The sequence below is a fragment of the Rhincodon typus genome, chromosome 1, assembly GCF_021869965.1.
Source record: "Rhincodon typus isolate 14 chromosome 1, sRhiTyp1.1, whole genome shotgun sequence".
NCBI lineage: Eukaryota > Metazoa > Chordata > Chondrichthyes > Orectolobiformes > Rhincodontidae > Rhincodon > Rhincodon typus.
Window position 1 is genome coordinate 144,233,441 of NC_063332.1, and position 15,123 is coordinate 144,248,563.

The 15,123-nt window shown below is 41.8% G+C and overlaps 1 protein-coding gene across 1 annotated transcript in view; it reads left to right on the forward strand.

Annotated features, from left to right (window-relative positions):
• Positions 1 to 15,123, forward strand: part of kiaa1109 (KIAA1109 ortholog) — a 433,631-nt gene that overhangs the window by 386,872 nt on the left and 31,636 nt on the right. The window contains exons 77-79 of the mRNA XM_048608993.1: positions 2,522 to 2,722; positions 3,701 to 3,880; positions 4,733 to 4,870. Coding sequence (XP_048464950.1) covers positions 2,522 to 2,722; positions 3,701 to 3,880; positions 4,733 to 4,870 — 519 coding nt within the window. The remainder of the gene's footprint in view (positions 1 to 2,521; positions 2,723 to 3,700; positions 3,881 to 4,732; positions 4,871 to 15,123) is intronic.

Genomic DNA, 15,123 nt, shown 5'->3' on the forward strand with positions numbered 1-15,123 from the left:
GACATGTCCATCCTGGGCCTCCTGCAGTGCCACAACGATGCCACCCGAAGGTTGCAGGAACAGCAACTCATATTCCGCTTGGGAACCCTGCAGCCCAATGGTATCAATGTGGATTTTACAAGTTTTAAAATCTCCCCTCCCCCCACCGCATCCCAAAACCAGTCCAGCTCGTCCCTGCCTCCCTAACCTGTTCTTCCTCCCACCTATCCCCTCCTCCCACCTCAAGCCGCACCTCCATCTCCTACCGACCAACCTCATCCCGCCCCCTTGACCTGTCCTCCCTGGACTGACCTATCCCCTTCCTAACTCCCTACCTACACTCTCACCTTTCCTGGCCCCATCCCCGCCTCTTCGACCTGTTTGTTTCTTCTCCACCTATCCTCTCCTCCATCCCTCTTCTATCCGCCTCCCACTCTCTCCCTATTTATTTCAAAACCCCCTTCCCCTCCCCCTTTTCTGATGAAGGGTCTAGGCCCGAAACGTCAGCCTCTCTGCTCCTATGATGCTGCTTGGCCTGCTGTGTTCATCCAGCCTTGCACCTTGTTGTCTCGGATTCTCCAGCATCTGCAGTTCCTACTATCTCTGATGTATTGTATTTGGACTTCCGCAAGATGTTCAACAGGTACCTCACAAAAGGTTAAGTCACAAGAGCACATGATGTTGGAGAAAGCATACTGGCATGGATAGAACATTGACTAATGGGCAGAAAACAGCAACGACAGGGATTAGTTTTGGGACCACAACAATATAAACTAATTACTTGGAAGAAGGAAGTAAATGTGCCGAAGCCTAATTTGCAGATGACACCAAAATAGGTGGTAAGGCAGGTTGTGGGAGAGATGCAAACTATTTACAGAGAGATATTGATAGATTAAGTAAATGGGCAGTAAGTTGGCAACTGGATTATAAGATGGGAAAATGCAAAGTTGTTTATGTTGGAAGGGAGAACAAAAGAACAGAATGTTCTTTAAATGGAGAAAAACTGTGAAAGCTACAATACAGAAACATGGGGATACCTGTGCACAAAACACAGAAATCTAGCACACAGGTACAGCAGGTAATCAGAAAGGCAAATAGAATGTTGGCCCTTATTTCAAGGGGTTTGGAGTGTAAGAGCAAGGAAGTCTTACTGCAACTATACAAGGTGCGAGTGAGACCACATTTGGAGTACTGTGAGCCGTTTTGGTCCCTTTATTTAAGCAAAGATATAATTTCATTAGAGGCTGTCCAGAGAAGGTTCACTAGGATGATCCCTTGTATGGAGGGATTGCCTTATGAGAAAAGCTAAATTGATTGGGAAGGATGAGAGGTGAGTACAATTACAGCATTTAAAACATATCTGGATGGGTATATGAATAGGAAGAGTTTAAGGGGATATGGGCCAAATTTTGGCAAATGGGACTAGATCAGATTTGGATGTCTGGTCAACGCAGACATGTTGGAGAGAAGGGTCTGTTTCTGTGCTGTATGACTATAATTGCACTCCAAATTTTAGAATGCAAAACAAGACCATTTAAACCTTGAAATTCAATTCTTTGACCCAATTATGTATTATCTTCTGTGTCCATAGCACTGTATCCGTAGAAACTCATTTTTTCCAATATATCATACATCCTACCGTTTGAGCTCAGGGTTATTTCTGCAACTAGATTCTTTATTACAGGCCATTCATTAGCCATTAGTATTGCAAGGAGAGGTGACCCAATGTGATTGTGCTTTCCATTCCACTCCCAACAGGTGATAATCCAGTATTCGGGGAGAAGAACTCTGGTCTCCTGCCTGCTGGAGCTATGAGGAGCATTTGACTTTATCAGATTCAAATATACTGATGCCAGTTAATCCATGATTTAGTAACTAAAACTTCCGTCTCTTCTTGCTGAGCCAATCTGCAGTGGCTCTCGAACCTATAACCTTCTGACAGGCTGTTATGCTTCCACTTAGTCAATGTGATATATAGCTACTTCAAGCTTACAGATATAAATAATATGTATTTTTGCTAGTACAGCAAAAATGAATTTCATCCTGTTCAATGAATTTTCTTATTAAACAAAATGTCTATACAGTCCCAAGTCAAGCTTGAAGAGAAATCTTGCTACTTCTTGGTGTCATTATCTGACACAAAGGAATGTTGCGGTCTCTGGAAGATGATCTTCTTAGCAGAATTTGAGCAAAATTCAGGTTTGAACTGATGAGTGGCAAGTAACATTCATGCCACACAAGTACCAGGCAACACTACCACCAGTGAGAGTTTCTGATGATTTGCCTTTGATATTTAATGGCATTACTATTCCTAAATTCCCCACCATTGAGATTGACTAGAAACATAGATTGATCAACCATATAAGTACTGTGGCTACAAGAGCATCTCAAAGGCTCAGAATTCTGCAGTGAATAACAAACTGCCTCACTCCCCAAAATCTATCAGTATATGCAGATCATGAATGTAATAAATATACTCCATTCATTGTAATCGGATCATCATTTGCATTCTTGTGTAATCAAACTAATTTCTCTTTTGAAGGTACATCAACTGGATTTGGAAGCCCGCTTGGAAGAAGTCGACATAACAGCAGTCAGTCTGATCTATCTTACTCCAGCACTACGGCATCAGGCTTGAGCTTTACAGCTTGCATGTCAGATTTCTCCCTGTATGTTTTTCACCCATATGGAACTGGTAAACAGAAAACAGTTACTGGTCTGACTCCTGGATCAAGTGCACCTGGTAAAAGAATCCAAAATCATTTTATGTTTGCTGTTTATGTGTGACTGTTACAATATTACTTATGAAAAAATCTTTTTTGCTGTATTTTCTAAAAGTTTTGAGTTTTTAACTAGTTATATAAACTGCATTCTAATTTTTGTTGTGTTTTCATTACTTTTAATACTTATCTGTTTATACTATTAAAGAAATACCCGAGTGGTATGATAGATATGAGAGGGCGAATATAAATGATTGTTATCAACTTGACAATTTGTCAAACATGGATATGTGTTATCTAGAAACTATCAGAACCTGAATCTAATGTAAAGATGGAATGCTGTGGAATCCAACACAAAGAATGTAGAAATTGAAATCAACATCTTTATCAAGTTTTATTATTATAATAGGCTGCAGTAAGTTAATACATACTGAATATTTTGATGTAACTTAGCTTGAATTCTTATCTGTGATTTTTCACATAATAGGTTGCAGATTTTAGCAAAATGATTCTGGCTAAGATTGTAAAAGAGGAAATAATAATGATGAGTAAGACAACCCTAATATACTATGAGCCAGGTTACCAGTCTGCTAGCGAAGACCTTGGGTGGCACGGTGGCTCAGTGGTTAGTGCTGCTGCCTCATAGCGCCAGGGACCCAGGTTCGATCCCACCCTGGCTGTGTGGAGTTTGCACATTCTCACTGTGTCTGCGTGGGTTTCCTCCGGGTGCTCTGGTTTCTTCCCATAGTCCAAAGATGTGCAGGTTAGGTGGATTGGCCATGCTAAATTGCCCATAGTGTTCAGGGATGAGTAGCTTAGGTGGGTTGTAGGGGGATGGGTTCTGGGTGGGATGCTCTGAGGGTTGATGTGAACTTGTTGGGCTGAAGGGCCTGTTTCCACACTCTAGGGATTCTATGACCTAAAGTGGCAAAATTGAATAACTTAAAAAATGGAAAGAGAATACACTGAAATGCTCTATTGATTGATTTCTCATACTGTAGGTGCTGTTGATGAAGAAGCCAGTTCTGTCACCGGACGTAAGGATTCTCTGAGCATTAATCTTGAATTTGTGAAAGTCAGCTTGTCCAGAATGAGACGGTCTGGAGGGGGTTCATTGTTCGATAATCAAATACCAATCAAAATTAACAACAAAATGGAAACCACTTTAATTAATATCTCTGGTATGACAATCAAGCTTGCTGATTTCTGTATCAGTTCAATAGAATTATTTTTGATGTTTTTTTTGAACTAAACTTTATGGAGAATAGAGATGTTCAAGCAAATAGTTTAAGGGATGCAGTTATGCATTTATTTTAAGTAAAAAAACAATTGTAATGGAGATTCTAATGAACTTAGGATAGACAAATGACAATGCTCCAGTGATGATCATTGGATTTTCAAAAAAAAATTGAGGATAATTATATTTAAAGTTAAGTATCAAACGAAAATTATTAATTCTTGAATTGTAAACATTAAATTTGCACAGTTTTACCCGCAAGTGAGTCATTGAGTTAGTTTTTTTAAAAAAGGTGATTTTTCATGTTAAAAATCAATAAACTAAATTTATTGCCAAATATACAGTTGGATGATCTAGCTTTGCATGCCAGGCTACCTGTGCTGGCTAGTGCCTGTAGGGGAGAAGGGGGCAAATATAGTTTTGATGCTATCAGAACATATAATTATTTTTTTGTGGGAATAGCTTCTTGCTTGCAAAATATCATGAGTGTGACAATACAGTTGAAAATAGTGCACACTTTGGAAGGTAATATAAGGATGTTTATGCATGGTGTTAATTTTCTGACTGAGTTAATCAAATTTTTCATCAAAGTTTATTTTATTATTTCAAAACATACAAGAAATTGGAGGTATTTGAACAATTGCTGCAGAGTGAAAAAGGTTTTGTTTTGTGAAAAGCAACCTGGCTCAGCAGTCAACAATGAAGAAAACTTGTCTTTCTCAAAATTAGCGTATTTCCTGTAGTTCGTCAATTTAAGATTTTGATTTTAAAAAGTACACACTTTTTTTGCCTGCAGCTGTGTGTGACATAGGATCTGCTTCCTTCAAGTATGATATGCGCAGACTTAGTGAAATTCTAGCATTCCCAAGAGCCTGGTACAGGAGAAGTATTGCTCGGCGCCTCTTCCTTGGTGATCAAACAATTAACTTACCAGGTAAAGTTGTGCCAAAGTGAATGTACAGTTAAAAGTACTTGAGAAAAGACTAATTTAGAAACTTCACATTGACAGCTTTTAAACTGCCTGAAATTGTTGTTCGTTTTTGTATTAATGCAAATCTTAATGATAAAGATTAATTACTTTTGTCTTTTTGATTTTATTGGATAATTATTTTGTTCAAATTTATCTCTCTTCTTCCACAAAATGAGTATTACCAACATTCCATTTCACTCTTTAGTGTTATCTGTTCAGAATCAAACAATTATCTTTTCTTTCTAAACCCACAAGAGGGGAAAGGGGAGGTGTTAGAATAGCAGTACCTTCAATCTGATGAGATGAAATGGGCGACATTGTACTTGATCAACGTTATGTAACTCGCGGAGAAATTAAGAGACAATCTGTTTTAGTCGACTTATTGAAAATATTCAGTCATTACCAAGTAGTAAATGTGGCATGCTGAATGATACAACCAAACGTTCGAGATTAGGTCTGAGGAATTGTACTGTGATTTGCTTTTATCAGACTATACCTGATCAACTATTATCCTCAAGACTGTGGACATGATATTGTGATGCTTCACTCATATTAGAGACTGAATTATTAGGAAAGACTAGAATATAATTTTTTTAAGTCTTGATATAATGTCTTATAAGAGCTTTTGAAGCTATATTTACATGTAATTTGTCTGGAAGATATCAATTTTCAGTGCAAATGAACCATGACAGTTAAGTAAAGCAACATGAGTCAAATTGATACGACATTAAATGAAGCCTTCTAGTTCTTCATGTGGAAAGACCAAATGGTTTCCAGTGTGGAAAATTGGGAGATAAACCTGCCATTCTTTCAGAAGCTACTAAATGCTATGATTAGAAGATGCCATGGTCATTTTGGATGAATGAGCCATTTGGCTTTCTTCATTTGAGCCTATCTTGTGACGTCATTCTCTATAGAACATCTAGTTAAAGTTATATACATTTGCAATGAAATGATTATGACAGTAAATAACCTTAGCAAATGACTTCAAAGCAAAATCTAAAAAAGATGGGACTGAATTTTCCCATTTCTTTGGTAAAAATTTATTGTGGGCAGTCCACCATAGCCCATGTCAGTTACTCTTGTGCAATCTTTCGTTCTTTAATTATGCAGCTCATCTCTACATCGCCCATCTTAAGAAATTGTGAAGTATTTGCTGCTGCTGGGACATTTCGATGTTCATGTCATGGTGCTGTATTTTAACCCCAATTTCACGGCAGCATGGTAGCTCAGTGGTTAGCACTGCTGCCTCACAGCACCAGGGACTCTGATTCGATTCCACCTCAGGCGACTGTGTGGAACTTGCACATTCTCCCCGCACCTGCGTGGGTTCCCTCCAGCTGATCCAATTTTGTCCCAAAGTCCAAAGTTGCGCCAGTTAGGTGGATCAGCCATGCTAAAATGCCCATTGTGTCCAGAGTTGTGCAGGCTAGGTGGATTAGCCGTTGGAAATGCAGGGTTACAGAGATAGGTAGGGGGATGGGTCTGGTTGGGGCTGCTCTTCAGGGGGTCGGTGTGGACCCGATGGCCTGCTCCCATACTGGAGGGATTCTATGATCCACAGAACATCTGGTACTAAGATCGTGGTTGGTGTGATTTTTCTCCACTTCTGCAGGTCCCTTATAAACTTTTCTCTTTTCGGTAATCACGGATCCATCTACCTCAGCCTTAAAAATATTTTTAAAATCTGCATCCACTACATTTTGAGGAAGGGAAATCCAAAGGTTCTTAACCTTTTGGGGACAAAAAATGTTTCCTCATTTCTGTCTTAAGTGGGCGACCCCTTATTTTTAAACTGTAACTCCTAGTTCTAGATTGTCGCACAAGAAGCAACATTCTTTCCACATCCACCCAGACAAGTCTCCTGAAGATGTTTTGTATTTCAATTAAATCATCTCTGACTCTTCAAAGCTCCAGAGCTCAGATTCTTTCACCTGTAGCTTCTCTTTCAGGATTAGACTCACGATCACAACCTAGTGAGCACATCACTTGACACATTTGCAAGCCGGTCGAAGAAGAAACACCAGTTCTCTCCTGCTCGGAGGACTACCAGAGATCAGGCACTTGCTCAGCCCCAGGGAGAAGATGTTCCCATATAGTCTTGAACATCAATGACATTGTCAAAATGCATAGGATTGTCAGAGGCACTCAGTAGGTTGGATTGAAGGATTGAGAAGCCCACCAAATTATGAATGCTGTGAATGCGTGCGTCTGGCTGCCTCCATGGAGAAGCTAGCTACTGCAATGGAGAACCAGGTCCAGCACACTTAGTGTCTTCCAGATATGCATACAGATCTGCACTCAATCACTCTAGTTATTCGTGCTCAACAATCAATAGCAAGGCAAGAGAGGGACGAAAGACTTCGATCTCACTCCAGGTACCCCTTCCTGTATGGGAGGTGGGGTGGTGCCAGCAGAAACCCATTGGGAGGAGGACCCACACGCAGAACGCTAAGATGCTTCTTCTCAGGACATGCCCAGCCCATCCGTCACCCCACATGTGATGACTAGACGCTCAAGCCGAGACCTCATTGCCCAACCAGCCCAGGGGACAAGCAAATCTTCCAGGGCAACTACAGAGAAGGCTCACTGAATACCAGCAGTGGAATTCAGGACTGCATTTAGATATTGAAATAGAGTCACACAGCACGGAAACAGACCCTTTGGTCCAACTCATCAATGCTGACCAAGTTTGTGAGAGAGAAAACCTAATGAGGGCACATACATGACACAAGTTATACCTCATTGTGAATGATCTTTTCACTTTAGTAAATATATGTTCACTTGCACTCTTAAAATTGTTGCTCTAATTTCTTTATAGCTGTCTAGTTTGGTGAAGTATTTGAGATATGAGCAGTCTCTTCAAACTCCCCAGTGGTGAAGGAAGTGGCCAGGCATTGATAACCTCTCTCAAACAGCTGACTGCTTTACTGCGGGTAGCTCAGACACATTATAGATCCATGAACCATAATGTTTATTGCAGCCAAGACATTGCATTTTAATGTGGACAACACTGAGATGAAGAGCAATAGGTAGGGAATGTGGAAGAGCATGTCTTGCATTGTTCATCTCACTTGTATCCACCCTGTGAATGAAAGCACGGAATCAGTGATGATTCCACACATTTCTGCAAGCAGTTTTTTTAATTTCATCTTTCAGCTTTTCAAGAGAGTGCATTGTGATTTAAGGTTAGGAGGTGTATGTGGGAAGTTCCCATCTCTGCTGTCTCACTACTGAGATATGCAGCAGTGAGCACTGTCTCTCCTGTGTTAAATGCTGTCATAAGACCATAAGAAATAGGAAAAAGACTAGGCCATTTGGCCCCTCTAATCTGCTTCACCTTTCAGTAGGTTCTCGCCTGATCCAAGACTCCTCACGTCTACTTTCCTGCCCTTTTCCCCTTGACCCTTGATTCCCCGACTGATCAAGAATCTATCTATCTCAGCCTTAAATATACACAAGGTCTCTGCCCCCACAGGTCTCTGTGGCGAGGAGCTTCAAAGACATTCAACCTTCTAAGAGAAGAATTCCTCCTTTCTCAGCCTTACCTTGGCACCCCTTATTTCTGAGACTATGCCCTCTGGTCCTAGACTGTCCCATGAGGGGAAACATCCTCTCGGCATTTATCCTGTCAAACCCCTTAAGAATCCTATATGTTTTAATGGGATCACCTCTCATTCTTCTAAATTCCAATGAGTAGAGTCCCAACATGTTGAACCTTTACTTATAAGACAATTCCTTCACACTGGGGATTACCCTGGTGAACCTTCTCTGAACTGCCTCCAATGAAATGATATCTTGCCTGTATTAAGGGGACCAAAACTGCTCACTGTACTCCAGATGTGGTCTCACCAGCACCTTGTGCAGTTGCAGTTAGTCATCCCTACTGTTGTACTCCGAACCTCTTGAAATAAGGGTCAACATTCCATTAACCTTTCTGATCACCTACTGTATCTGTGTGCTAGCTCTCTGTGTTTCATGTGCAAGTACCCCCAATTCCCTTTGTGTAACAGCTTTCTGCCATTTTTCTCCCTTTAAATAATATTCTGTTCTTTTGTTCTCCCTTCCAAAAGCGCAATTTCACATTTTCCAATATAATACTCCATCTGCCAACTCTTTGCCCATTTACTTAACCTATCAATGTCTTTTTGTATCTCTCTTGCAGCCTGCCTTTCCACCTATTTTAATGTCACCTGCAGATTTGGCTACAGTACATTCACCTTTTTTCCTCCAAGTCATTAATATGTATTATAAACAGTTATGGTCCTAGCACTGATCCCTGCGGAACCCACTGATCACGGGTCACCAACCTGAAAAAGAACCCCTTATTCCCACTTGCTGTTTCCTGCCCATGAGCCAATTCTCTATCCATGCCAATAACACTGTGAGCTCTTATTTTAAGACATAATCTTTTGTGAGGTACACTGTTGAATGTCTTGAGGAAGTCCAAATGAAACAGCTATTCCTTCCCCTCTATCCATTCTGATTCGGACTTCCTCAAAAAACTCTGACAAATTAGTCAGATATGATTTCCCTTTCATGAAGCCATGCTGACTCTGCTTGATTAGATTACAACTTTCCAAATGTTCTGCTACTACTTCCTTAATTACCATTACAATACTTTTCCAACAATAGATGTTAGGCTAATTGGCTTATAGTTATCTGTTTTTTTGCCTACCTCCCTTTTGAATAGGGGTGTCACAGTAGTTTGCCAATCCTTTGTTACTTCTCCAGAATCCAAGGATTTTTGGAAAATTACAGCTAATGCATTTGCTATCTCTGTAGTTACCTATTTTAGAATCCTAGGATGCAAGCCATTTCTCTAGCTTTTTTGATGGTGCTGGTCCTTAGTTCCTCCATTGTATTCTTTAGTATTAATGGATTGTTTAATGCTCCACCATAAAGACTGACGCAAAATATCTGTTCAACTCCTCTGTGATTTTCTTGTTGTCCATAACTGTCTTACTGGATTCATTTTCTTAGGGGCCTATAGGATGCTCATGCATTTCAGGACAATTTAGCAGTCTGTGCAAGCTCTGAAATGAATTGTGAAAGTGTGGTGCCTCAGAATTGCCCAAACTGTTGCCCATAGTTTGGAAATGAACTGCATATCATATCATATGCTGACTGAAATGTTTTTAAAAAAAAAAAACCCTAGCCTTAGTGCCTGCCATGTTACTGCTCAATTTCACTGACTACTGGTTTCTCTCAAATGACGAGGAGGTGATAGCACCCCCTCCCAAACAAAAAAAAAAGTCCCTGCACAATACAAACCATGTCCTTGCAAACTCACAAGTTCAGTGTGAGAATGTGGCAGCTCTGAAGCATTGTCTTTCAGTATCAGGTATGAAAGGCAATGCAGACATGGCAAACCTAAGTGAGACTTCAAAGCTTTGCATTTGCAAACCTTTGTATATCTAGCAAGACAAGGGGCAAATTTATGTAAAATATGTAATTTTCATAATCGCTTGAGGTTGCAAATTTTAATGTACATTCATGCAAAAAGTATGATGCCACTTGGGTGTTATGAGTCCATCAGTAACGCAAAACTAAAACAATTGTTTGCAAAAGTGTCTCGCATTCAAAGAATTAAACTCTGCCCACCCCTCTCAAGAAAAACATTAATTTATTCCACAAGTCATGGCAGCCATTTTGCCTTGTTATTGTGTTGTTGAGCATAGAGTGAAGATGGCAAGGTTTCAACTTTACAACCGTGTAGGCAGCATTGCTGCCAGAGTCAGCCTATGTGGCAAAGTAAAGGAATCAACACCAACCTATTGTTATAGAATATAACACAGTAAGGACTGCAGATGCTGGAAGCCAGAGTCAATAAGCGTGGAGCTGGACAAACACAGCAGATCAGACACCATCAGAGGAGCAGGAAAGTCAACTGTTAGCCTTAGTAGAGACCTTGCCTCCATAATGAGGACATCTTTCATCATATATTGTAGCAGTACCATACTGGGTGGATGAAACCAAGGGTAGATTTAGCTGTCCAAAACTGGTCTTCCATAGGTGCTGTAAGCCATCAACAGAATTATGTACCACTAACATCATGAGTCAATATATGCAGCATTCCTTCTTGGAGCTTTAGACTTTAACAGAGCTATGGTGTTCTATAACCAGTTGATCAAATCAAAGCTGTTTAATCCAACATGTGAACATCAACAGAAGAAAGATTATGGTGGGGCAGGTAGAAAGTCCAAATAAGGAACTATCCTATTTGTAGTTGGAAGAAAGAATAAATGAGTGATAAAGAGATAATTGAATTTATGGAGGGTGGTGCGTATTTGGAATGTGCTGCCAAAGGAAGTGGTAGAGGAAAATACAATTACAACATTTAAAAGACAGTTGGACAGGTACATGGATAGGAAAGGTTTAGAGGAATATGGACCAAATACAGGCAAATTAGACTAATTCAGTTTAGGAAACCTGGTCAGCATGGACAAGTTGGGCCAAAGGGTCTAATTCCGTGCTTTATGACTCTGTGACTTTATGACTAAGATATTTGCGAATAGGATTTAGCAGACTAGGATATAAAAATAAATTCAATTACTTCTTTATCACTCATTCTAAAGCTACCCTCAGGACTTGGCAGGCTCACGCATTGATGGTACTATTAAACAAATCTTGGTAGACATCGAAGTCCCCCTCCCAAAGTGTATTCTACATTCTGGCTTCTCATAATTGATATACAACAAACAATCTGGAGGGTGGAAGCAAAAAGTGAAATGCCTTTTACAGCTTGGTGTTGTCCATTCATGTGTTTCTGGATGATACAAGCAGAAGCTGAAATGGGAGGATCCTTCACAAAAGGAAGTACAATGCTGGTCCGAGGCTGTGGAAGACCATCTCCTGGACTGCTTGGAGTTGGTGGACTGGACCGTGTTCAAGTACTTAGCAGGAAACCTAGACGAGTACGCCACCACCATCACGGACTTCATTAGCAAATGAGTGGAGGACTATGTACCAAAGAAGTCAGTTTGAGTGTTCCCCAACCGTAAACCTTGGATGAACCAGGAAATCCACTCCCTATTGAAGACCAGACATGCAGCATTCAAGTCGGGTGACCCGGACCACTACAGGAAATCCAGATCTGACCTCCACAAAGCCATCAAGGAGCCAAGAGGCAGTACCAGACCAAGTTGGAGGCCCAAACCTACTAAACAGACTCCCACCGCCTATAGGAAGGCCTGAGCAACATTACAGGATACAAAATGAAGCAGAGCAAGATAGCAGACATAGACACACCCTGATGTACTCAATGCTTTCTATGCTCAGTTTCAGCAGTATGTCAGCGGCATGATGACGCCTGCCCTGACAGCCCAGGACACACCTGTTCCCTCCATCACCACTGCAGATGTCAGTTTGGTCTTCCTAGGAATCAACCCCAGGAAAGTGACAGGCCCAGACGGTGTCCCCAGCCAAGCACTCAGATCCTGTGCAGACCAATTGGTGGAGGTATTTACCGACATCCTCATCGTCTCCCTCCTACAAGCCAAAGTCCGCACCTGCTTCAAGAAGATCGCCATCATTCCTGTACCTACGGAAGCACATGTAAAGTGCCTTAATGACTACTGACCAGTGGCTCTGACTTCAATAAGCATGAAGTCCTTCAAGAGGCTGGCCATGGTCTACATCAACTCCAGTCTCCCAACCTGCCTCAATCCACTACAATTTTCCTACCATCATAACAGGTCCATAGCAGATGCCATATCCCTAACCCTGCACTCATCCCTGGAACATCTGGACAACAAAGACACCTACATCAGACTCCTGCTCATTGACTGCAGCTCCACCTTTTAACATCCCCAGACTGATCTCAAAACTCCGTGACTTTGGTCTCGGCTCTGCCCCCTGCAACTGGATCCTCAGTTTTCTGACCCACAGACCGCAATCCGTGAAGATAGGAAACTGTACCTCCTCCACAATAACACTCAACAGTGGAGCCCCCCAAGGATGTGTCCTCAGCCCCCTACTGTACGCCTGTACACCCACGTCTGTGTTGCCAAATTCTGAATGAATGCCATCTACAATTTCGCTGATGACACCACCGTAGTAGTACGGATATCTAACAACAATGAGTCAAAGTACAGGAGGGAGATAGAGGGCTTGGTGACATGGTGTAATGAAAACAACTTCTGTCTCAATGTTGGCAAAACTAAAAAAGTGATCATTGATGTCAGAAAGAAAGGAGGAGAACAGGTGGCTCGGTGGTTAGTACTGCTGCCTCACCAGGGTTCGATTCCAACTTCGCGTGACTGTCTATGTGGAGTTTGCACATTCTCCCCATGTCTGCATGGTGTCTGCTGGGTGCTCTGGTTTCCTCCCACAGCCCAAAGATGTGCAAGTTAGGTAGATTGGCCATGCTAAATTGCCCATAGTGTTCAGGGATGTGTAGGTTAGGTGCAATAGCCACGGGAAATGCAGGGTTACAGGGATAGGGTAGGGGAATCAGCCTGGGTGGGATGCTGTTTGCAGGGTAGGTGTGGACTCGTTGGGTTGAATGGCCTGTTTCCACACTGTGGGCATTCTATGATTCTAGGAACATGCCCCCATCTACATCAATGGAACTGAGGTTGAGAGGGTAGAGAGTGTCAAGTTCCTCGGAGTGACGATAACCGACAATCTGTGCACTTCCCACGTAGGTGTGACAATCAAGAATGCTCAACAATGCCTGTTCTTCCTCAGGTGGCTCAGGAAATTCAGCATATCCATGACGTCCCTCTCCAACTTCTATAGATGCACCATTACAAGCATACTCCCCTGTATGGCAACTGCTCTGCCCAAGACCGTACAAAACTACAGAAGATGGTGTGCATAGCCCAGACTATCACGAAAGCCAACCTTCCAATCATGGAAAGGCTGCCAACGTCATCAAAGACCCATCTTTGATAATGGTCTCTTACAACCTCTTCCATCAGGCAAAACATACAGAAGCCTGAACACGCACAAGCAGATTCAGGAACAGCTTCTTCCTGGATGTTATTAGCCTGATTGATGGATTCTCTAGCCTCAATAATGCTGATCTTGTTAACGTTCGTCTCGCCTGGTGCATGCCCTATGCAATGTAACCTATATGTCTCTGCCAAAGTCTTTTTGATCCGTACGTCCTTGCTTCCTATGATCTACATGTACTGCTTGTAAACCAAGCTTTTCACTGCACTTCGGTGCATGTGACAATCAATCAATCAGAAGGCAAAATGGAGATGAGAAATAGGAGCAGGTGAAGGATAGATTCTTGGCTCCACACTACGAGAACAGTAGTAGAAGCCACTCATGGCGACTCTGGCTACAGCCGTTCATTCAAAATGTAATTTATTCTCGTTTCCTTCATTACTTAACGTACTTATTACTTGAAATGCATCAATGCATTTGAACTACTCCATGAAATAGAAAACTCCACATTCCAGTCTGTCTCTGGTTCAAAAAGCTTTTCTGAATTTCTTATTGGGTTTATTAGTAACTGTCTTGTGTTTATACTTCATACATAAGGATTCATAAATTTTATTTGGTAGTTAAATTTCTCTAACCTCGATGAAAACTTAGATCTGAATCTCAACTCTAAAACAATGATGGATTAGTGTTGTATCAGTCAATAGATGTAAAACTGGAAAATCACAGCAGGTCAGACAGCATCTGTGGAGCAGGACAGTCAACCTTTCGGGCCAAAAGCCTCCGCAGAACAGGAGAGGGCGAGGGGAGCCCAGAAGTAAATAGGGCGAGGGGGGTGCGACTGGGGGAAGGGTAGGTGGGATGGTCATAGGTGGATACAGGTAGGGGATTATTGTGATTGGTCAGTGGGAAAGGTAGAGCAGATAGGTGAGTAGGACGATGGACAGGTTAGGTCAGGTCATGGAGGTAAGGAGAAGTGGGAGGGCTGGACATGAGATAAGGCTAAGGGTGGAGGGATTTTGAAACTGATGAAGTCAATATGAGGCCATTGGGCTGTAAGTTCCCAAGGTGAAATATCAGGTGTTGTTCCTCCAGCTTATGCTTGGCCTCACTCTGACAGTGGAGGAGGCCAAGGATGGACATATCGCCAGGGGAGTGGGAGGTTTAATTAAAATGGATGGCAACTGGAAGGTCGGGTTGGTTGATGCGTGCAGAGTGCAGATACTCCTTAACTGGTCCCCAAGACTGCGTTTGGTCTCCCCGATATAGGGGAGACCACATCGGGAGCAACGGATGCAATAGATAATGTTGGATGAAGTGCA